Here is a 24785-nt window from a genome sequence, read left to right on the forward strand (position 1 = left end):
GAAAAACAAATGTTGGCCAGATAATGGGAAAAAGGAATGCTCATGCACTATTGGTAGGAACATAAATTGGGCAGCCACTATGGAAAGCAGTACGGAGGTTCCTCATAAAATTAAAAATAGACCTACTATGTAATCCAGTAATTCTGCTTCTGCATATTTTTAAGTAATCTCTAAACCCAATGTGGGGCTCTAACTCACCACCGATAGCTCAAGAATCACATGCTTTACTGACTGAGCCAGTGAGGCACCCCACCACTACTGGATATTTTATTAAAGAAAACAAAAACATTTTTCGAGTTTTTTAAAAAATATTTTTTGAATTTTGTAATGTTTATTTATTTTTGAGAGAGAGAGAGACAGAGTGTGGGTGAGGAGGGACAGAGAGAGAGGGAGACACAGCATCTGAAGCAGGCTCCAGGCTCTGACTGTTAGCATAGAGCCCAATACCAGGCTCAAACTCACAAACCATGAGATCATGACCTGAGCTGAAGTTGGATGCTTAACCGAATGAGTCACAAAGGCACCCATTTTTAATAATATTTTTAAGTCAGTGAGCAGACACAGACACAATTGAAAAGTAGATAAGTTAAAAAAAAATTAGGTACTGGAACTACAAAGTTCAGAGTTTACAGTTTTGGCCCTAGCATAAGTACGGTTAGAGGCCACGCTCTCCTGGATCGCATAGCTGAAGTACAGAGCAAACCCAATCAGCATCCAGACACCAAATCGGGCCCAAGTGGCAGCTGACACCTGCATCATAAGGTAAACATTCATGAAGATGCTCAGTACTGGGAGGAGAGGCAGAGCAGGGACCTTAAAGTGAAGGGGACTGGGGCTCTGGGGCTGTCTCCAGATGACCCCAGTGATCCCAATGATGAGCACCAGGAGTAGCACAATCACTGAGATCCACACTGGGTCTCCAGAAAGCAGAACTGGCCACTGGGCCAGCACCAGGCAAAGAAGAGTGAGCAGCAGAGCAAGCAGTGAAGAGCAAACACAGACAACCCGGCCAGAGAGTGGAGTGGGGGTGGGGCTGCCTGGAAAAAGTAGTCGTTGTAGAGTCAGCCTCTCTGCTACAGGTCCATTCTCCTCCTGCACCTCTGCTTCACTTCCCCCTTTCTTCACCTCAGGCTGATACCTGATGATGAGAACACAAATAGCAACCATGGAGTAAGATATCATGGACCCAATAAACATGAGGTCCACAACATCATTGAGTCCAAAGAACCTGGCCATGATTACTGCAATAATAATAAAGATCAAATAAATCATGCGGTAGAAGTATTTCCAACTGAGGATCTTGGTAAGGACAGGGAACAAGAGTCCATCCACTGCCATATCGTATAACAGGTCATAGGTGAGGTAAATAAATCGGAAGGCATTTCCAAAAAAACTAAAGAAAAATCCAAAAGCTACAACATAGTACGCAGGTGCCCAGCCAATAAGGAAAAATGCCTCAGGCAAGGTGCTCCCAGGTTGAAGCTGGTAGTAAGGCACCATAAGTGTAACTGCTAAAGAGACACCAAAATACAGCACAAAGAGGATTAACAGTGAAATCACAATGCTCCTGGGGATAGAATGTTGGGGGTTCTGGACTTTTTCAACTCTGGTAACAATTTCCTCAAAACCTATAAATGCATAGAAACATGTAGCTGCTCCACGGAGAATCCCCTCGAAGCCAAAAGGCACAAATCCTCCAGAGCCCAGAGGGCCCAAGCTTGAGGTGTCATTGAGTCCAGCCTTTACATAGTCCTCTTCTGTGAGCTTCCAGTTGTGCAGGTCCCCCTTAACGAAGCCAACAATGATGACAAAACTAAGAACCAAAATTTTCACCAACATAACCACTTTGGCAATTGAGGAAGTTGAACCATACCAGAAATCCTTGAGAAACCACAAAACGAACATAAAAATGAAGCTTACATGGTCTTCTCTAATGTAGTGGGAAACATGCGCTAAGATAATTTCTTGCAGTGTCACACGCAGGGACTCAAAAGCTAAGAATAATACATAGAAATAAATGACTGCATTAGCAGCAAGGGAGAGGATGAGATTCCAGCCAGTGATGAAAGCCCAAAGCTCACCTATAGTGACATGGCTGTAGAGATATGCAGAGCCAGAATGGGGAACCCGGGCAGTAAACTCTACATAGAACAGCGCAGCCAACATTGAAGATAGGCCAGCAATCAAAACACAAATCACAAAGGATGGTCCTGCTTGATTGCTGACCACCTCACAAGCCAGGGCATACACACCTACACCTAGTGTGCGGCCCACACCCAGGGTCACTAAATCCAGAGTGCTCAGTCTTCTCTCTGGGTCATCCTCAGCCACTGGTTCCCCCAGCGTAGGTCTGTGTACCAGTTTTTGACCAAATCTATGAAATGTCTGACGCAGCATTCTAGCTGGAATTGAAGACTATTCCAGGATCAGAGAGCTGCAGCAAGTCCAGGGTGCAGAGTCCAGGATCTGGTTCAGTGAGGCTAAGTTTAGCCAACTTGAGTTGGGGCTGCCAAGGTCCATTACTCAGGCTTCAAAGCTGCTGCTTTGTATTTCATCTGGTATTTGATAGCCCTTCATAATGCCTAAAGAAACAATAAATATTTACGGAACTGAGATGGTGTTCAAGCAACTAAAGAAAGCTCACAACCAAAGCTCACAAGTCCCATGTCACCCATTGCAGCCCGAGCATCATAGAAACTGAAATCAAAGAAAATCATTAAAAAAAAAATCAACACTATTTTCCCCTCAGAAAAGCATCACATATATCCCAACATTCTCCTTTTTGCACACCACATGACAAAATCCCCTTCGGGTTCATCTAACTCATATAGCTTCATGTACTAATGAAGCTATAGGACACAAAAGGGCATGAAATTCTTGTGCAATAATTTACACTTGAGGTGTTTGTGTGTTGCTTGAGCCTAAGTTATGACACATTAATTCATGGACTAGAGAGCCTTGTGGCAGTTACAGAAGCATTTCTTAAATATCATCTGAGTTTAAAATACAAATATTGGTCCCAGTGTCTTAAAACTCTGCCCCGAAATCAGTTCCCAAGGTCAGATGGCCACCTTTCTCCTCATTCTGCATCATCCATTTAGCTGTACTGATGGCAACCCTTCCCTTTACCCATCTAGGCCCACAGGGGGCGCTGTGAGAAGAGAGGAAGAGGGAGAAAGAGGCATGGCCTTCATAACTACCTACAAGAATCAGAGGACGAGGCTGCCTGGTGAGGAAACACTGGAGATATAGGTGCATAAGTCAACCAAGTGCCCATTACTAAGTGAGAAGAGCCAGGAAGGCCATTTTGTGAAGTCTGACATTCAGTAAACCTCACCCAAAGCAACCAGGCAAAATTTACTATAATCCACAATTATGAGAGTGTGATGGGTAGGAAGGAAAGAAGTAAGTCACCTAGCTCAGTTGCTCACAACCAAAACAATTCCTTCTGTCTCCTCCTTCTTTGGGTTCCAGTAAAGAAGATGAGCTCACTTCTGCAGGAACTCTGCTCACTGGTCACACCATGCTCTATAAACACCCTGGGCCATCTATGATGTCAGCTGCTAGCCACCTTGAGACCCTGCCCTGCTCTGTGAGCTTATATTAAAACACTAACTTGTAACTTCCTATTAATTTTCCACTATAGTTATTTTCCACTTGCTCAAACCATGGTCTCAATATGCCAAAGATATTTTCTTAATGAAGGAACCCTACATGTGGTTCCTCCTTCCCCCTCCCCACTGCTGCTATTCAAATGGCTGCCTCCTGAATTGGAGCAAGACTTTGGTGACCAATTCACAGCAATGCCCTAGAAATGAATAGTGGAGAACAGAGAAAACAAAGTCATACAGCCCCCACTCTCCTCACTTCTCAGGCTTTGGTTTGAAGAGAATTTTAGGAAATGTTGTCAGAGGGTTCTGAAGACAGAAAGATCACGTCAGAATTGAGCAGTCTTCTGTACAAATTATCAAAAGGAATCCTAATGTTGTGGGTCAAAGCTTCTGTGTACAAATCCATCTAGACTCCTTATTAACCACCCACCAGTGGCAACCAGTTCCAAGGTTATGATTTACTAAGAAGCACACAACATAGACGGTCAATACTTAACTCATGGAATCTTTCTACACTGTGAATGTCATTGATGTGCCCTTCACCCCCAATCCAGGCTTCAAACCCTTCAGTGTTTCCACTGCCCCCGCCCCGCCCCCGCTAAGTTCATCCTTCAGCTTCTGGCCTGTGCTAATTCCTCCAGGCTCATCCCCTGCCCACTCCCTGCTCCAGCTGCAAAATTCTACACTTACCCTTTACCTGTCTCTAATGTTCTCTTGTCCCCTGCATTTAGCTAACCCCCACTTCTCTTTCAGTTCCCAGCTCAGAAGTTGCTGCCTCAGGAAGCCTCCCCTGACCTTTATGCTGATCTTCCTGTGTGTTCTCATAGCACCCGGGCTTCCCCATGTGTCATTTATCCTAATGTATCAGAATTCCAGCTAATCTGCCTGTGTCTTCTATCAAAGTGTTAGTTAGATGCTCAATAAATACTTGTTGAACAAATACACAAACTGAGAATAGAAAACTGAAAGAGAACATAATCCAGAATTCCTAGCTAATTGACTTTGAGATACATGCTCTGCAGCCAAACAATATTTATAATCCTGATTTAGGTAAAAATATAAATTGTATTACCTTCCTTGTAGAAGGCAAGGAAAATGAAAGTGTGAAGGAAAAGGAAACTGATGAACCTTGCCTACACATCATTCATGGCTGGTATAAGCCACACAGGGTGACAAAGAATTGTCAATTTTTTTTTTGAAGGCATCATGCTCAGGCCCTGTAACCTAGGTGGGATATCCTAAGGCAGAGGTTCTCACTTTGGGGGACAGAGAGAGGGATGATGAAGAACTGGGAAATATTTTCATACTTCATATCCAGTCATTCTGGAGATTCTTATCCACTAGCCCTATCCTTCCCATGGCTGCTCAAAACCACCTCAAATGGCAAGAAATTGTCCTCAATATCAAAGAGAAGAGATTATAAAAGCTTCCTCACAGGAAAGCACCACAGTTTAGCAGATAGGAGTAAGGCTCTGCTGATACATGGTTCAGGTTCAAATCAAAACTCAACCTTATACCAGCTACTCTGGACAAATTAGTTACCCTCTTGCTGCTTTGGTTTCAATAGCAGTCAAATGAGGGTAAAAGTTCCTCAAGGGCAATTATGAGGCATAAGAGAAATGATGCCTATAGAGTAATTAGCACAGTGCCTAGCAAACAATATATAATTGATATAATCTAACTAACGTTTATTATTGAAACCTGATCCAAACTGCCAAACTTTGAAAATCAGTTAGTATTTATAAATGTCTAGCCCCAAAATCATCCACTAAAATTCGAGCTTGTTAGCTCGCCCTTGTGAGACAATGAAAACAGCTTTATTCCATATATTTTGCCTTGAAAGATAAGTACCCTAATTAAACACCCTCATATATGGTGCCAAACACTTGGAGGTCCTAGGCTTACTGGGTTAGTCCAGGCATCAAAAAAAAAAAAAAAAAGGTAAGCCTCAAACATCACCCCCATCACCATCATCATAAATATTTTTCCCTATGGATGTCTCATCTTATTCCTAGAAGGGGAAGCACTGGGTACTGTAGTGCTAAGAGCAACAGGCATTATGTCAGAAATTTTGGATTTGAGCCTTGCCTCTTCCACTTCACTATATAAACCAGGGTTATTTGCTTGATCTCTCTAAGCCTCAGGTTTCCTCCACCACAGGAACCTCACTTCACTTCCCTTACAGGATCAACATAAGAATTTGATGAGAAGATACAAAATATCACCACTGTTGGTAGGAGTATAACTGGGGTCATCATCCTAAAGCACAGTCTTAGTGGAATTAACAGTGCACACACCCTCCCTCCCCACAATCCTTCTCTGAGATATACACCACAAGGAAACTCTCTCCTGAGTCCGTAAGGAGGCTCATTATGAGCGAGTTCATCACAGGATTGTTTCTGAATTTGGAGCTATGCCAGTCTCTGTTACTAGAGGTATGTACAGGTAAACTGTGCCATATGTACACAGTGAAATATTACATGACAGTCAGAAAAAAAGTAGATTAAAGATAACAACATGGGTAGATTTCAGTAACAATGTTAAGTAGCAAAAGTAGAAGGAGGATGAGGTATACAACACAATCACATTTATATACATTTATAAAACACCCACAAAGTGCTGTGTATTTGTCAAGGATAGACACATACCTATTAAAAATGTATGTCACTCCTCTGATAAAACCTTCCACTGGTTTCTCTTTTCATTCAGAGGAGAAGCCAAAGTCTGCATTTACAATGGCCTACAAAGCCCTACAGTATTTGTCAGTGACCCACCTACTACCCAGCCTCAGTTTCTCCCTCTTCCCACTTATTTTTCTCTAGCCTCCTAACCATTCTGGACTCTTAACATACCAGGCAAGACCCGACCCCTCAGGGCCTTTGTACTTGCTGTCCCTATGACCATACCACTTCGAACCAGATAGCCCATTGGTTCCCCACTTCACTAAATTTGGTAAAATAGCACATGTGTAGCACAGCCTTCCTTAATCACCACATATAAAACTACAATCTTCTCCTAACCACCCAGCCATACCTTATCCCCCTGCCCTCATTTTCCTCATAGCACTTGTCATTATTCAAGGTACTATGTGTTGTACTTAATTGTCTATTATTTGCCTCACACTAAAAGATGTAATTTCCATGAGAGCAGGGCATTTTTACCGTTTGGCTCTTGGCTATATTCCCCACATTACAACTGTGTATTTGTAGAATGGATGAATGTATCCAATACACATATAGAGCATGGATTGGAACAGCATTTGCTAAATACACTAAAGCAGGTGCCTCCAGTGAGGAGGGGAAATGAGAATAGAGATCAGGATGAAAGGGTAAAATAAAATGCATTGCATGCAAAGGGGTCTGACAGGAAGCAATGATGCTAACAGTCCATGGCTGAGGGAGGGGTTGACTCCACTCTGCGCACTTCAGTTTCAACAAGGAATTGCATGAGATAATGTTGTGGGAGTTAACTTGAAGGGTAACTGGATCCTGTAATTGTCAGGACATGGAGAACACAGAGAAGGAATACCTGCTAGAAAGAGGGTGGAGAACAAGGGAAGATGGGGCACTCCTCCTACCAGTTCCTTCTGAAACCATTTCCCTTTTCCCAATTTCTTTCTCCTTCACTCCTTCAACTGTCTCTGGAGGCTCCTTACTGGGCACTAAGGATGCTTGTACCACATTTCTCCCTCTGCGGAACAGTCCTCAGCCATCTCCCTCCCAACAGACACAAGAGTTGTTCTTAACATTTGTTGAGTCACAGAGCCCTCTGAGTTTGGTCGTCTCAAAAAATTCCCTACACTCTCCTGAAGTCCATTCATGGACCCTGAGCAGGAATCCCAGAGGAGGACCATGTGAATGGCAGGGTCGGAGATGGGTAATGGTTTGATCATTTCTGTTTACTTCAACTGTGTGTGCAGGGTGGTTCTTGTGCTCTTTCCAATTTTACTGAAGATGAGGGAGAGTGGGCTACAGACAGAGTATGCAGACACCAGAGAAGCAGCCCAAGGGACAAAGAATCTGGAAATTAAATAATCATATTTCATTACTCCAACACAAGCTGGCACAAGAACAATAAACAAGCAAGCTTATAGAAGAGAAAGCAAAGCCATTAATGGGAATCCTGAGAGACCCTACCACAATTCCAGCTTACAACAATACAGAAACATCACCCTCAAACGCTATTTTCAGGACTGCCCTTTCTCCACGTGGTAATCTACAATTGCTCCGATAGTTTATATCGGTCCAGACTCTCCGACCAAGCTGTCAGAGCCCCACCCTAATTCTCTCCCTACCCTCAGGCCCATCACCTCCTTCCTGACTCAGCTCCTCACATCCTGACTTACCCTTCCTGGGATGAGCCTTTGGCCTGAGTAAGTGCCTGACCTGCCAGGGATGCCCTCCTCACTCCTTTCTGTCCAGTCTTGATGCTCTAGGTCTTCTCAGTCCTATTGTACAACGTTTCCCCTGGTGATTAGGAAGCCTTTCCTAATCCATATTGACCGGTTCCCATCTCCAACTTCCCTCCAATTCCCATCAGTACTTACAGTCCACCCTGATGCTCAGCTAAAACTAATTTTCCCTTTCTGTCTGCTGGTGTCCTGAGTGTGTCACTTAAATTCCTTTATAATCTAAAAGCTTCTAGAGGTCAGGGCCAGGATCCATATACCTCATCTTTCTGGATTCCACACTCCCACCTCCAACCCTCACTACCCAGGACAAGGATCTACACATAATTGTACGAAGCAATGATAAGAAGCATTTAGGACAGAGAAAATGAATTTATAGATGTATTGATCGACTACTATATCCTGAGATTCCTAGAGGAAATTTGTTTTGTTTTTTTGTTTGTTTGTTTGGGATTTTGTTTTCATTTTTGAGAGAGACAGGGTCAAACAGAGGTGTAAACTGGAGCTAGAACATGCAGAATCATGTATTTCAAGCACATTTCCAGAGTCATTGAGGGCCTTGACTCTGTGAATCTGTTTCATTAAGAAACAGTCTCTCTGAAAGGAAGTGCTTGGTGCATAGGAGGTGCTGAAAGAAATGCAGAGAAAGGCCAGGGAACATGAAGCCAGCTTGTATGAATTCCATAATGCCGTCACCTCCCCCTTCCCTCTCACTCCTCCATGTATTTCTTTCAGTCTCTGAGCTCCTTCCAAACTCCAAAACCAAAGTTCAGCTCAAGGCTCCCAGAACAACTCCTGTCAAGTCCAACAATCCACCCATTAAATTGCAGTCTGCCTTCCTCTCCTAGCCGGCCCCAACCACTCCTCTTTGTCCTGGAGGTCATTGTGTTTACTCCTCTGTCTCTGAGAGTGGCACTGCCCTCACTCTGGACATTTCCTTTTCAAAGAATTTTCCAAGGCAGTAAGTTCTACTGGTTCCCCTGGTGGAGTGTTAACACTCTTGCCAATCAGGAAATTGGCCTAGTGGCTCCTACTGAATTGCATCAAAGAGAGTTTGGCTACCAGTTGCTTTGCTAGAAGTTTGATAAGGACTTGAGAGGAAGGCTAAGGAGGCTGTTAAATGATTATTTCACTTCTCAAGTAGCAGAGAAGTGAATTTAAATACAACATCTGCAGATCATATCAATCCTCTGTATCCAAGCATAGATCCTTTCTAACCTCAAAGTATATGAAAACTCTTTGTCCTTAAAATTTCTGGACAATGAAGACTCTGGAGCCAATCCAACTAGTGACTCCCAAACATTCAACTATAAAGGTTTTTAGAAAGCTGAGCTACCCCAGAGTTTCTCAAGTCCTAACTCAAGCAGCCCTGCAACTGAGGTAGCGGCAGTCATGAATACAGGAGTAGAAGCTTTGAGTTCAGGGCAAGAGTTTTAAGTAAAGGTAAATGTCGTGTACATGTACAGCAACATGTCCAAGAGTGAAACAGTTCACAGGCATATGGAAAGGCAAACAGAACAAAAGCCACCATGAACACTGGGGCTGAGTCTCATACCCAAGGGTAGAAGAAATTGGTTTCCAAAATCAAATGAAAAATGGAATCTTCCCAATTTCTCCTTCTGTTTGGCCTTCTCTTCAAGTCTGTGTCCAATCATGGTCTTTCCTTTATCTGTTCAACTAATATACTGATTCTCATTTATTCAGCACTGTAGATGAAGCAGAAAAAGCACAGAAATCTCTCCACACAAGTTGGTTACATCCTGTAGATGAAAGCAAACAATAAACAAATAACTAATATGGATATATATTGTGTTGGATTTGCAATCAGTGAGACAGAGAAGAGGGAAGCAAGAAAAGGTTAGGATGTGCTCAGAGTGGGTGTTGTGATTATAAAATGGGTGATCCAAGAGAGCCTCACCTTCACACTGTTGTGCAACTCTCACCACCATTCATGCCCAGAACTTGTTCATCTTCCTCAGCTGAAACTCTGCACCCATAAGCAGTAACTCCCAGTTCTTCCCTCCGCACAGCCCCTGGCACCACCATTCTACTTTCTCTCTCTCAATTTGACTACTGTAGGTACCTCATATAGTGGAATCACACAATATTGTCCTTTTGCATACAGCTTGTCTTCAGGGTTCATCCGTGTTGTCAGAATGGCCTTCCTCTTTAAGGCTGAATGATACTACATTGTGTATATCCCATATCTTGTTCATGTGTCCATGCACTGATGGATATACCTTTTAGCTGTTATGAATAATGCTGTAATAAATATGTGTATTTTATACATATACATATAATACATATGTAATAAAAGTCTTTCTGAGTCCCTCCCTTCAATTCTGTGGGAATTGTTGCAACCACTCACAACATAGGATGATCACCACCCACTCCTAGGGTAAAGAGACTCCACAGGTTGCCTCATGACATACTGCCCATCTCATTTTCCTTTTCTGTGGGTCTTTACATATGTCCTGGGTTATCCTTAAGCTTTCACCCATTTATCATAAAAAGGGGACTAAGATATAGGAGAAGGCTGCTCTTCCCCGTTCCTCGAGTAGAAAAATAATAGACCTAAGTGGCAGTGAAAATCTTATTTCATTCATTTATTTGTTCAGTGAATAAATATTCAGAAACTCCTAAATGTCAGTTCTAAGGGCACTTAGGGGGCTTAGTCGATTAAGCATCTGACTTCAGTTCAGGTCATGATCTCATAGTACATGTGTTTGAGCCCTGTGTGAGTCTCTGAGCTGACACCTCAGAGCCTGGAGACTGTCTCAGATTCTGTCTCCCTCTCTCTCTTCTCCTCTCCACTCACACTCTCTCTATCTCAAAAAAAAGAAAAAATAAAAACATTAAAAAAAATTAAAAGTCAGCCTAGGGTTTGATGTTACAAACACAATGGGGAGGAAAAAGAGATGTTCCCTGCATGCATGGCACTCATTGTCTTTAATATGTTCTTATATAATATTCCTGTCTAAAATGTGTAACCTAATACTGGTGATAAAAATGATCAGTCTACAAAACAACTTTCTACAGAAAGTGGACTTTCTATAAAACAACGGACATGTGCTGTTCAAAACTATCAATGTCAGGCTGAGGAACCATTACAGATTAAATGAGAATAAAGAGATATGACAAAGAAATACAATGCATAATCCTGGGTTGCACCTGGATCATGGAGAAACACTTTAGTACCAAAGCAAAATAGGAAATTAGTAAACCTTAAGTATAGACTGTATTTCATACATACATGCACCCACACACATACACATATACATTGGACAGAGCAAGCAAATGTGGCAAAATATTAACAACTGGTCGATCCTAGTGAAAAATAAATGGGTGTTTACTATACTATTTTTGCAACTTTCTGTAGGATTGATATTTTGCAAACTAAAAACACAGGAAGAAAAAAAGTATATCCTGATAGTAAAGATTATGGATTCCCCATCCCTGAATGCCTTTTATAAACAAGCTTGCCATCACTTTTAATTAGAACCAAACCCCACCCTGAATGATCTAGCCTCAAATCAAGAACTTTGGATCAGAAGAGTAGGTGGGAAGGTAGAACTCCTTTGTCTGAGACCAAAGTTGTCACCAAGCAAAAATGACTGGAAAGACACCACAACCTTTGCTCATGTAAGTACACTTATAAAAAATCAATTCTCTTATTGTCTTTTTGTGGGACTAACACACAGTAATAAACAAAGGCCCAAGACGTGAACTCTTAGGAGCATTGGGGAAACATATGCAGAGGCTGAGGGCAGAGAAAAATAGCATCTAGCAAATAGGGGTACCAGGTGTATGTGCAAGATTTAGGGATAAATGGAGAGAGGTGTGAAAGTGAACCAGAATTTGTTGAGCTGCAAGTAATGCAGAGATATTATTTAATTTAATCCCCATAACAACGCAATGAAATAAGTATTATTCCACTTTACAGACTGAGAGGTGAGACAACTGTCCCAAGCCCATAACCCACTAACAAGAAGAGGTGGAATTTGAACTTGGTTCTTTGTTACTTCAAAGACCATGTTCTTTCTCCTGAAGAACACTACTACCACAAAGAGTGAAGACTCAGGGTAGAGCTATTAAAGGAGTATTTCAGCCAGTTCCTATCATTGTGCCCAGGTCACTCACTTTCAATCACTTTCCTTTCCTCCCAAATAGATACTGATAGGCAGGAGTTAAAATTACTGAAACCATTAAATCTGAAAGCTCTAAACCATGTCCCAAACATAACCTAGGGCCAAAAAACTCCAGACTATCCTTTTAGATGCCAAGAAAGATTCCAAAGTATCCCTTAGTTATTCCAATACTTCCCAAATATGATTTTACAGCTAATTGTAATTCCTGCTCACAACTTTAGCCTATCTCCTTTTACTTGGCTTTTAGTGGAAATATAGGATAATAGATCTCCAGATGACAAGTAGCACCTTCCTGAGACTTCTTTCACCATCTAATTCTTTCATTGATCTATCATAAATCTTTTCTAGTCACTGCCTTATTCTAGAGAAGAAAAAGAACCACCTCAGTGCAGTTTAGGGAATTCTAGAGAAGAAAGTGAAAACTTGATTCTCATTGCATAAAGGAAGACAGGAGGTCTGGGGTGCAGGCATTTTCCAAAATGGGAGCCCAATGACAGGAAGATGCTTGAAATTTCCCTGATATCCTGATTACTTTCACGTTTGACCTTCCTAAACTTCAGCCATAATCCCTGGCTTCCAGATGGTGGAGACACACACTGTTAGGAAACTTCTGTCAGAAAGGACAGCCCCAACTGGAACAAAGGGGGGTAGGAAGGTAGATGGTGCCAGCTTAATGAAGAGAGCTTGACAAAACATCTTTTTAAGCTCCTTATATCACCCGGCCATTTGCTCCCCAGATTTGGCTGTCAATAAGAGGCAGACTGGGAATGGTTGCCAGAGAATGGCAATATCCTCTTTATCCTTAACCCAGAAGAACCAGTACCATTAAAACGTTAGTCCACCAGTCACTCCAAAATGTGATTAACCACTTTCCAGAACTAAAATGTCAGGGTGATGCTGGAAAAAGGACATCACCTATGTCAGAGTGATCATTCTGGTTTGGTTGCTTTTGACAACCAGAGACCTGACCTAGTGGGACATATAAAATGGGCATTAGCGTTCTCTATCGTGAGCCATATTTGTGACCAGCTCTGAGCTCACAGCACCTAGAACATTGTTACTATTTATTAATCATCCATGGAAATAAGCACAAAGATCAATGAACATCAGGCATGAATACAGACCTCTTTGTGTTTGGAAATCCTCACTTTTTAAAAAAAGTTATGAAGGAATGTGGACTTGAGATAAGGAATAATGGGTATTCTATCAGTATAGGAAGATCAATAGAGAAGATAAAGAATTGCCTTTCTTTTTTCATTTGAAAAGGAAGAAAACTCCAAACATATCCAGAAACAAAGGGACTGACAAAGCAGCCTCTAAGCATCATGACTTTAATCAGTGAAGCTGCATAAAAATTTGGAACAAATCTAAGAAATTTCAACTGAAATAATTGGATTCAGATATTTGGGGATCACCAACCTAGTCCCCAATTCAATTCAGCTGACAAGAAGTTATTTAGACACTTAACACCTTTTCCACACTAGACAGGTATCTAGTAGATTCTTCAGTTTACAAATATGCATATCCAGGGAGAGCCTCCGGCCATACTCCTGGGTCTACCCTCTTCATCCATAAAACTGATAAATCTAAACAATGGGATCCTCTCAGCTCTCCCTCAGATTCACCCAGCAGCCATTAGGGAGTGGTGTCCTTGAAGCAGGATAAAGGTCTAAATCACATTCTTCCTGTTCACAACATACACCAGATAACTAAAGTCTGAGTACTCTCTATTCTCTTACTGGAAAATAACACTTTCCTCAAGTCTTAAAAATGCACGTGAATGTACATGAGCACACATACACACACACAGCCAACCAAACCTGCAGTTTCCTATTTTCCATTAAGTCCAAACTTCTAAGAGTGTATTTACAAGTCTTTCTTTTCACTGTTCTTCTACCACTTACTCCTACCATTAATGTTTTCTGTGGCTCCTGCTTGAACAGGACAAATCTTTCCCCACACATGCACATCTTGCTGGCATTAACATCAGCCTCACACAGACTGTTCCGCTCTGCTAAGAACATGCTCTTTCCAAACCTTTTTCAACAAGATCCTCCTTCCAGAAGTTTCTCTGGGCATAACTGAAGATAGATATCTGATCTCTCCAGTATGTTCTGCTTGCCCTCTTCTCTCCCCTCAATACTATCCAGTGGCATACGTCACTGATTTAGAACTTTTCAACTGGGAGAACACAGTTAGGGAAGAGGGTAGGAGTAGTAGGTGGGGAGGTGTTGCTGAGGAGCAGAGCTGCTGCCTGATGATCCTCTCAGCTTGCCTTTCTCTCCCCAGCTGAAGTCTGAGCTACAAAGAGTTAACTGGCCACAGCCAAGGAAGTAACCCAGGATATACAGACAGGTTTGGCGATGTCAGAGATCTGACACAACTGAGGTCCAAGTCTCTTCCACCACAACAAAGTGAAAGTACAGAGGAAGTAACCCAAGTCAGCCTAGAGAATATACATGATCTGTGAGGGTCATTATATACACCAGTGTCATCACTTTGATGTGTGGCAACTGAACATATAAATAGCACAGAGTTTGTATTTTCATTTCTTTATTTTATTGGAAAATAAGTCATGTAATGCTTTGACATTAGGCATCATAACACAAGACTCAAACTACAACATTCAAGGCTACCATGCAGAAGTGAGGAGTGGAACCATAGTCGATTGATTGAAAGATATGTACAACAGGATTTCACTTGTTTCAAGAGGATAGGAAAGTATCCATGAAATGCCCTTATATTGCAAGACCACAGGGTTGCCTGGGTGACTAAACTCAGTGACTTAAGCATCTGACTTTGGCTCAGGTCATGATCTCGGGTTCATGAGTTCGAGCTGTGCGTCAGGCTCTGTGCTGATAGCTCAGAGACTGGAGCCTGCTTCAGATTCTGTATCTCCCTCTCTCTTTGCCCCTCCCTTCTCACACACTTTCTCTCTCTCAAAAATAAATGAACATTAAAAAAATTATTGAAAACTCCAAGAGATAATAATTTTCTGTATTTACTACCATTTTTCCTGTACTATCTGTAAATACAGATGGGTTCTGTGTACTTCCGGTTGGATCTAAAATGAGAAATTGGGTTGTCCCTCAAGTCAAAAAAACAAAAAGTTTCTAAATGAAAAATACTGCATTCAAACTATTAAAGATGAGATTTCAGAGACTTCTGGGAAGATGGCGGCATAGGAGGACGCTGGGCTCACCGCGTCCTGCGGATCACTTAGATTCCACCCTCACCTGCATAAATAACCCAGAAAATTGCCAGAAGAAGAGCAGAATGGATTCTCTGGAGCCAAGCATAGACAAAAGGTCCACAGAAGAGGGTAGGAAGGGTGGAGAGGTGGTGCGCGCTACATGGACTGGCAAGAGGGAGCCGGGGCGGAGGGGCAGCCTGCCAGCAAAGCAGAGCCCCCGAGTGTGGCTTGCAAAAGCGGAGGGGCTGGACAGGGTGTGTTCTGACAGCAAGCGGGTCTTAACATCTGGGAGGTTATAAGTTAACAGATCTGCTTGGAGAATGGGAGGGCTGGAGGACAACGGGAGGGAGAGTTGTTGAGCCCCGGATGACAGAGCTCAGCTTGGCGGGGAACAAAGGCACTCACCAGTGCCATCTGCTTCACCCATCCTCCAGCCAAAATCCCAAAGGGAACCAGTTCCTGTCAGGGAACTTGCTTGACCTTGCAAACACCCAATGCTGTGCTTCTGCGGATCCATCCCTCTGGCAGGTCTGACTCCCTCCCGGTGCTACAGGGCCCATCCCGAAGCAGACCTCCAAAGGAAAAGCGAGCTGAGCCTGCCCCTCCCGCCCCTGTGCACCTTGCCAATCCACCCCAGCTAATACACCAGATCCCCAGCACCACAAGCCTGGCAGTGTGCAAGTAGCCCAGATGGGCCACGCCACCTCACAGTGAATCCTGCCCCTAGGAGAGGGGAAGAGAAGGTACACACCAGTCTGACTGTGGCCCTGCAGTTCTGCACCACTCCAGGGACTATGCAAAATGATGAAACGGAAGAATTCCCCTCAAAAAACCTCCAGGAAATAACGACAGCTAACGAACTGATCAAAAACGATTTAAACAGTATAATAGAATGTGAATTTAGAATAGTAGTCATAAAATTAATCACTGGGCTTGGAAAGAGTATAAAGGACAGCAGAGAATCTATTGCTACAGAGATCAAGGGACTAAGGAACAGCCAGGAGCAACTAAAAAATGTTATTAATGAGCTGCAAAATAAAATCCGACCACAGCTCGGATTGAAGAGGCAGAGGAGAGAATAGGTGAACTAGAAGATAAAATTATGGAAAAAGAAGAAGCTGAGAAAAAGAGAGATTAAAAAATCCAGGAGTATGAGGGGAAAATTAGAGAACTAAGTGATACACTAAAGAGAAATAATCTATACATAATTGGTACTCCAGAGGAGGAAGAGAGAGGGAGAGGTGCTGAAGGTGTACTTGAAATACTAATAGCTGAGAATTATCCTGATCTGGGGAAGGAAAAAGGCATTGAAATCCAAGAGGCACAGAGAACTGACTTCAGATGTAACTTGAATCAATCTTCTGCATGATATATCATAGTGAAACTGGCAAAATACAAGGATAAAGAGAAAATTCTGAAAGCAGCTAGGGATAAACACGCTCTACCATATAAAGGGAGACTGATAAGACTCGTGACCGATCTCTCTACTGAAACTTGGCAGGCCAGAAAGGAATGGCAGGAAATCTTCAATGTGATGAACAAAAAAAATATGCAGCCAAGAATCCTCTATCCAGCAAATCTGTCATTTAGAATAGAAGGAGAGATAAAGGTCTTTCCAAACAAACAAAAACTAAAGGAATTTATCACCACTAAACCAGCCCTACAAGAGATCCTAAGGGGGATCCTGTGAGACAAAGTACCAGAGACATTTCTACAAGCATGAAACCTACAGACATCACAATGACTCTAAACCCATATCTTTCTATAATAACACTGAATGTAAATGGACTAAATGTCCCAACCAAAAGACACAGGGTATCAGAATGGAGAAAAAAACAAGACCCATCTATTTGCTGTCTACAAGAGCCTCATTTTAGACCAGAGGACACCTTCAGATTGAAAGTGAGGGGAAGGAGAACTATTTATCATGCCACTGGAAGTCAAAAGAAAGCTGGAGTAGCCATACTTATATCAGACAAACTAGACTTTAAATTAAAGGTTGTAACAAGAGATGAAGAAGGGCATTATATAATAATTACAGGATCTATCCATCAAGAAGAACTAACAATTATAAATGTCTATGCACCAAATACGGGAGACCCCAAATATATAAAACAATTAATCACAAACATAAGAGACCTTATTGACAAGAATGTGGTAATTGCAGGGGACTTTAATACCCCACTTACAACAATGGAGAGATCATCTATACACATGGTCAATAAAGAAACAAGGGCCCTGAATGATACATTGGATCAGATGGACTTGACAGATATATTTAGAACTCTGCATCCCAAAGCAACAGAATCTAATTTCTTCTCCAGTGCACATGGAACATTCTCCAAGATAGATTACATACTGGGTCACACAACAGCCTTCATAAGTATACATGAATTGAGATCATACCATGCATACTTTTGGACCACAATGCTATGAAGCTTGAAATCAACCACAGGAAAAAGTCTGGAAAACTTCCAAAAGCATGGAGGTTAAAGAACATCCTACTAAAGAATGAATGGGTCAACCAGGCAATTAGAGAAGAAATTAAAAAATATATGGAAACAAACGAAAATGAAAATACAACAATCCAAACGCTTTGGGATGCAGCGAAGGCAGTCCTGAGAGGAAAATACATTGCAATCCAGGCCTATCTCAAGAAACAAGAAAAATCGCAAATACAAAATATAACAGCACGCCTAAAAGAAATAGAAGCAGAGCAGCAAAGACACCACAAACCTAGCAGAAGAAGAGAAATAATAAAGATCAGAGCAGAAATAAACAATATAGAATCTAAAAAACTGTAGAGAAGATCAATGAAACCAAAAGTTGGTTTTTTGAAAAAATAAACAAAATTGACAAACCTCTAGCCAGGCTTCTCAAAAAGAAAAGGTAGAGGACCCAGATAGATAAAATCATGAATGAAAATGGAATTGTTACAACCAATCCCTCAGAAATATAAGCAATTATCAGGTAATACTATGAAAAATTATATGCCAACAAACTGACAACCTGGAAGAAATGGACAAATTCCTAAACACCCACACACTTCCAAAACTCAATCAGGAGGAAATAGAAAGCTTGAATAGACTCATAACCAGCGAAGAAATTGAATCAGTTATCAAAAATCTCCCAACAAATAAGAGTCCAGGACCAGATGGCTTTGCTGGGAAATTCTCCCAGACATTTAAAGCAGAGAGAATACCTATCCTTCTCAAGCTATTCCAAAAAATAGAAAGAGAAGGAAAACCTCCAGACTCATTCTATGAAGCCAGTATTACTTTGATTCCTAAACCAGACAGAAACCCAGTATAAAAAGAGAACTACAGGCCAATATCCCTGATGAATATGGATGCAAAAATTCTCAATAAGATACTAGCAAATCAAATTCAACAGTTTATAAAAAGAATTATTCACCATGATCAAGTGGGATTCATTCCTAGGATGCAGGGCTGGTTCAACATTCGCAAATCAATCAATGTGATACATCACATTAATAAAAGATAAGAACCATATGATCCTGTCAATTGATGCAGAAAAAGCATTTGACAAAATTCAGCATCCTTTCTTAATAAAAACCCTCGAGAAAGTCAGGATAGAAGGAACATACTTAAACATAAAAGCCATTTATGAAAAGCCCACAATGGGGAAAAACTGAGAGCTTTCCACCTGAGATCAGGAACACAACAGGGATGCCTACTCTCACCGCTGTTGTTTAACATAGTGTTGGAAGTGCTAGCATCAGCAATCAGACAACAAAAGGAAATCAAAGGCATCAAAATTGGGAAAAGATGAAGTCAAGCTTTCACACTTTGCAGATGACATGATATTATACATGGAAATTCTGATAGACTCCACCAAAAGTCTGCTAGAACTGATACATGAATTCAGCAACGTTGCAGGATACAAAATCAATGTACAATAATCAGTTGCATTCTTATACACTAATAATGAAGCAACAGAAAGACAAATAAAGAAACTGATCCCATTCACAATTGCACCAAGAAGCATAAAAGACCTAGGAATAAATCTAACCAAAGATGTAAAAGATCTGTATGCTGAAAGCTATAGAAAGCTTCTGAAGGAAATTGAAGAAGATATAAAGAAATGGAAAAACGTTCCATGCTCATGGGTTGGAAGAATAAATATTGTTAAAATGTCATACTACCCAAAGCTATCTATACATTCAATGCAAACCCAATCAAAATTGCACCAGCATTCTTCTCTAAGTTAGAACAAGCAATCCTAAAATTCATATGGAACCACAAAAGGCCCAGAATAGCCAAAGTAATTTTGAAGAAGAAGACCAAAGCAGGAGGCATCACAATCCCAGACTTTAGTCTCTACTACAAAGCTGTAATCATCAAGACAGCATGGTATTGGCACAGAAACAGACACATAGATCAATGGAATAAAATAGAGACTCCAGAAGTAGACCCACAAAAGTATGGCCAACTAATCTTTGACAAAGCAGGAAAGACTATCCAATGGAAAAAAGACAGTCTCTTTAACAAATGGTGCTGGGAGAACTGGACAGTAACATGCAGAAGAATGGAACTAGACCACTTTCTTACACCATTCACAAAAATAAACTCAGAATGGATAAAGGACCTGAATGTGAGACAGGAAACCATCAAAACCCTAGAAGAGAAAGCAGGAAAACACCTCTCTGACCTCAGCCACAGCAATTTCTTAATCGACACATCCCCAAAGGCAAGGGAATTAAAGGCAAAAATGAACTACTGGGACCTCACGAAGATAAAAAGCTTCTGCACAGCAAAGGAAACAACCAACAAAACTAAAAGGCAACCAACGGAATGGGAAAAGATATTTGCAAATGACATATCGGACAAAGGGCTAGTATCCAAAATCTATAAAGAGCTCACCAAACTCCGCACCCAAAAAACAAATAATCCAGTGAAGAAATGGGCAGAAAACATGAATAGACACTTCTGTAAAGAAGACATCCAGATGGCCAACAGACACATGAGAAGACGCTCAACATCGCTTCTCATCAGGGAAATGCAAATCAAAACCACACTCAGATATCACCTCACGCCAGTCAGAGTGGCCAAAATGAACAAATCAGGAGACTATAGATGCTGGAGAGGATGTGGAGAAACGGGAACCCTCTTGCACTGTTGGTGGGAATGCAAACTGGTGCAGCCACTCTGGAAAGCAGTGTGGAGGTTCCTCAGAAAATTAAAAATGGACCTACCCTATGACCCAGCAATAGCACTGCTAGGAATTTACCCAAGGGATACAGGAGTGCTGATACATGGGGGCACTTGTACCCCAATGTTTATAGCAGCACTCTCAACAATAGCCAAATTATGGAAAGAGCCTAAATGTCCATCAACTGATGAATGGATAAAGAAATTGTGGTTTATATGCACAATGGAGTACCACGTGGCAATGAGAAAGAATGAAATATGGCCCTTTGTAGTAACGTGAATGGCACCGGAGAGTAGGATGCTAAGTGAAATAAGCCATACAGAGAAAGACAGATACCATATGTTTTCACTCTTATGTGGACCCTGAGAAACTTAACAGAAACCTATGGGGGAGGGGAAGGAAAAAAAAAGAGGTTAGAGTGGGAGAGAGCCAAAGCATAAGAGACTGTTAAAAACTGAGAACAAACTGAGGGTTGATGGGGGGGAGGGAGGGGGAGGGTAGGTGATGGTCATTGAAGAGGGCATCTTTTGGGATGAGCACTGGGTGTTGTATGGAAACCTATTTGACAATAAATTTCATATATTAAATAAATAAATAAATAAATAAATAAATAAATAAATAAAATATAAATAAATATAATTGTGAATCTCAAAGAAAAAAGATGAGATTTCAACTAAGCTTAAATGAATACAAAGGCAAATTAGAAATTAGAAATTCAGGAACCACACTGATTCTTTATGCAAAAGAACTCAAACCAAATGAACATTTTTGTTTCGATAAATCATTACCACCACCACCATTACTCCCAAATCATCATCACTCAGTTACATGTAGAGCAAGACAGTAGTGGCAAATACAGAATTCCCCTCTCTAGGAACTTACAAGTAAGACCATTTCATGAATATCTCCCCAAATGCCAAAATAAATAAAAGACACATCAACTATGAACCAGAACAGGTACTCCTCAATCAGAAATGAATAGTCAAGACTAAGGCATAGTTAGATTCCAGATGGTTTCCTAGTTGATGGAAGGTAACAACACTTCATTTTCTGTTTTGGCAAGAATAGTGAGTATTGAGGGGAGGAGCCAAGATGGCGGAAGAGCATGGAATTTTTTCAGGTGTCTTGCGTCCATGAAATACAGCCAGACCAACACTAAACCATCCTACAATCCTAGAAAACTGATTGGAGGATTAACACAACAATCTGCACAACCAACCATAGAATTCAGCAGGTACACGGCATGGAGAGAGGAATTTGGGGAGCAAGAAGGAGCAGGAAAGGAAGGTGCTTTTGTGTGCGGAGAGAGGACAGAGACTGGGAGTGGGGGAGAGAATATGGGAAAAGCAACGCTCCCCAAAAGCAGCTGGAGAGAAAGTGGAAAATTGGAACAGCCACAGGGACTAAACTAAAAAGGGAGAAAGGAAAAGGAGAAGGTTAAAATTCCATTAAGACTATAAACAAGGAGAGCACAAAAGCTACAAGTCCACAGCTTGATACCTGGCAGTGCTCTGGTGGGAAGGGCGAATCCCCAGGAGCAGAGTGGGGTCCAGGAGGTTCTCAGGCCGCATGGGGAAAAGTGGTTCCACTGTTAGAAGGACATTTGGTAGAGACTGTTGAAGCCACCTGGTCCCAGCCGACCCCAGAAGGTGGCCACATTCGCTGGTGCTGGAACAAGGTCATTAAGGGTGAAACCTGGTGCCAGATGTGTGTTATGATTTCCCATAATCCCTGAAACACTGCTGGTACACTATCTTGCAAACTTTTCTGGGGAGGGCTGGCACCTGGCTGCAATCTTGGGGCGCCAGCAACAGCAGGGTCCAACAAGCGTTCCTGGGTGCAGCGAACATTCGGCCACTGCTCATTCAGCCAATGCTCAGTGAGACCCTCCCCCAGAGGGGCAGAAGGGGTCAAAGCCGCAGTCCTTCAGAAGTAAGGGGTCAGGGAAAACAGCTGCCACTGAGACAAAACTCAGGAGAGAGGTACTGCCTGGGGCCTGGTCACGGACAGTGAAAAAGCAGGGAGTGGACAAAAGCTGAAGACAGGATGGGTGCATGATGTTGATCCAGGAAAAGAGAGTTCCAAAACTAGAGACTGGGTAGTTGGGTGGTGCCATTTTCACCGCTTTCGCACATGCACATACACACCTATGAGCGCTGCAACACCCCACCCCAGTAGGCTAGCAGCGCCATCTAGTGGAGATCAGAGCTGTTACACTGAGCCCTGCCCAACTGGGCCAACTTTGCTCTTCAAGAACACAAGTCTCACAGCCTGCTTAGTTTATGGACTATAAAGTGCTACATAGTCTGACTTCTAGAGGAAAACGAAGTAATTTCAGTCCTACTTCAATCTGTTAGCAGGTCCATCTGTTCAATTATCTTTCTTATTTTGTTTCTTCCTTTTTTCACTTCTTTTCTTTTTCTTGAATACACAAATGAAAAAAATAATTTTTTTTTCAATTTTTATTAAAAATATTTTTCTTTAGTTTTTATTACTATATTTTTTAATTTTGTGTAAATTTTTCTCACGTTCTACTTTACTTTCATCATTTCATTTTAGTCTACCTCAGTGTGTTCACCTTTTCAAATTTTCAAACTATTTCTTTTTTCTTCTTTTTCTTTTTTTCTCTTTTTCCTTTCTTTTCTTTTTCTTGAATGCAGAAAGAGAAAAGCTTCATTTTTACTTTCAATTTCTACTAAAAACATTTTTCTTTAATTTTCTTGCTACATTTTTGGATTTTATGTACATTTTTTTCAAATTCTATATTTCTTTCATTGTTTTATTTTAGTGTACTACAGTGTATTCACTTTTTCAAATTTTCAAGTGATTTCCTTTCTTTTATCTTTTTCTCTTTTTCGTTACTTTTCTTTCTCTTGAATACAGAAAATGAAAAAATTTATTTTTATTTTTAATTTTTATCAAAGCTATTTTAATTTTTTTCCTACTATATTCTTTACTTTTGTGTATATATTTTTCAAATTCTATTTTACTCCCATCATCTCATTTGGGATGTGTATTCATTTTTTCAAAATCTCAAACTATTTCCTTTTTTTCTTTATTTTTTCTCCCCCCCTTTTTTTCTCTAATCTGTCAAACCACTTTCAACACCCAGACCAAAACACACCTAAGATCTAGCATCATTTATTCGATTTGTGTGTGTGTGTGATTTTAATTTTTTAATTTTAATTGTTAATTTTAATGCTTCTACCTCACTAATTCCTTTTATCCCTTCAAAATGGCAAAACTAAGGAATTCACCCCAAAAAAAGAGCACGAAGAAACGACAGCCAGGGATGTAACCAACACAGTTACAAGCAAGATGTCTGAACCAGAATTTAGAGTCACAATAATAAGAATACTAGCTGGAGTCGAAAATAGATTCGAATCCCTCTCTGCAGAGATAAAAGAAGTAAAAAATAGCCAGCATGAAATTAAAAATGCTATAACTGAGCTGCAATCATGGATGGATGCCGCAGCAGCAAGGATGGATGAGGCAGAACAGAGAATCAATGATATAGAGGACAAACTTATAGAGACTAACGAAGCAGGAAAAAAAAGAGGAAGATTAAGGCAAAAGAGCACGATTTAAGAATTAGAGAAATCAATGACTCATCAAAAAGGAACAACATCAGAATCATAGGGGGCCCAGAAGAGGAAGAGAGAAATAGGGGTAGAAGGATTATGTGAACAAATCATAACAGAAAACTTTCGTAACCTGGGGAAAGGCACAGACATAAAAATCTAGGAAGCACAGAGGACCCTCATTAGGTAAACAAAAACTGACCATCAACAAGGCATATCATAGTCAAATTCACAAAATACTCAGGCAAGGAAAGAATCACGAAAGCAGAAAGGGAAAAAAACTCCTTATCCTACAAGGGAAGACAGATCAGGTTTGCAGCAGACCTACCCACAGAAACTTGGCAGGTCAGAAAGGAGTGCCTGGATATATTCAATTTTCTGAATCAGAAAAATATACAGCTAAGAATTCTTTATCCAGCAAGGCTGTCATTCAAAATAGAAGGAGAGATAAAAAATTTTCCAGACAAACAAAAATTAAAGGAGTTTGTAACCCCAAAGCAGCCCTGCAAGAAATTTTAAGGGGGACACTCTGAGGGGAGAAAAGATGAATAAATGAATGAATCAATGAATAAATGAATGAATGAATAAATAAATACCAAAAGCACCAAAGACTAGAATGGACCAGAGACTGCCACCAGAAACTCCAACTCTACAAGCATAATAATGGCAATA

The 24785-nt window shown here is 41.1% G+C and overlaps 1 protein-coding gene across 10 annotated transcripts in view; it reads right to left on the reverse strand.

Annotated features, from left to right (window-relative positions):
• Positions 1-487: 487 nt before the first annotated feature.
• LOC122240308 (cationic amino acid transporter 3-like) overlaps positions 488-24785 on the reverse strand; it is a 123635-nt gene continuing 99337 nt past the window's right edge. For 9 of the 10 annotated variants that reach the window (XM_042991877.1, XM_042991874.1, XM_042991873.1 and 6 more), the window contains one exon: positions 488-2582. In XM_042991877.1, coding sequence (XP_042847811.1) covers positions 598-2397 — 1800 coding nt within the window. In that variant the 5' untranslated portion in view covers positions 2398-2582 and the 3' untranslated portion in view covers positions 488-597. Of the gene's footprint in view, positions 2583-23110; positions 23135-24785 lie in introns of those variants that run through there. The other variant, XM_042991878.1, reaches the window with a different exon arrangement.

The sequence above is a fragment of the Panthera tigris genome, chromosome B4, assembly GCF_018350195.1.
Source record: "Panthera tigris isolate Pti1 chromosome B4, P.tigris_Pti1_mat1.1, whole genome shotgun sequence".
NCBI classification, from domain to species: Eukaryota; Metazoa; Chordata; class Mammalia; order Carnivora; family Felidae; genus Panthera; species Panthera tigris.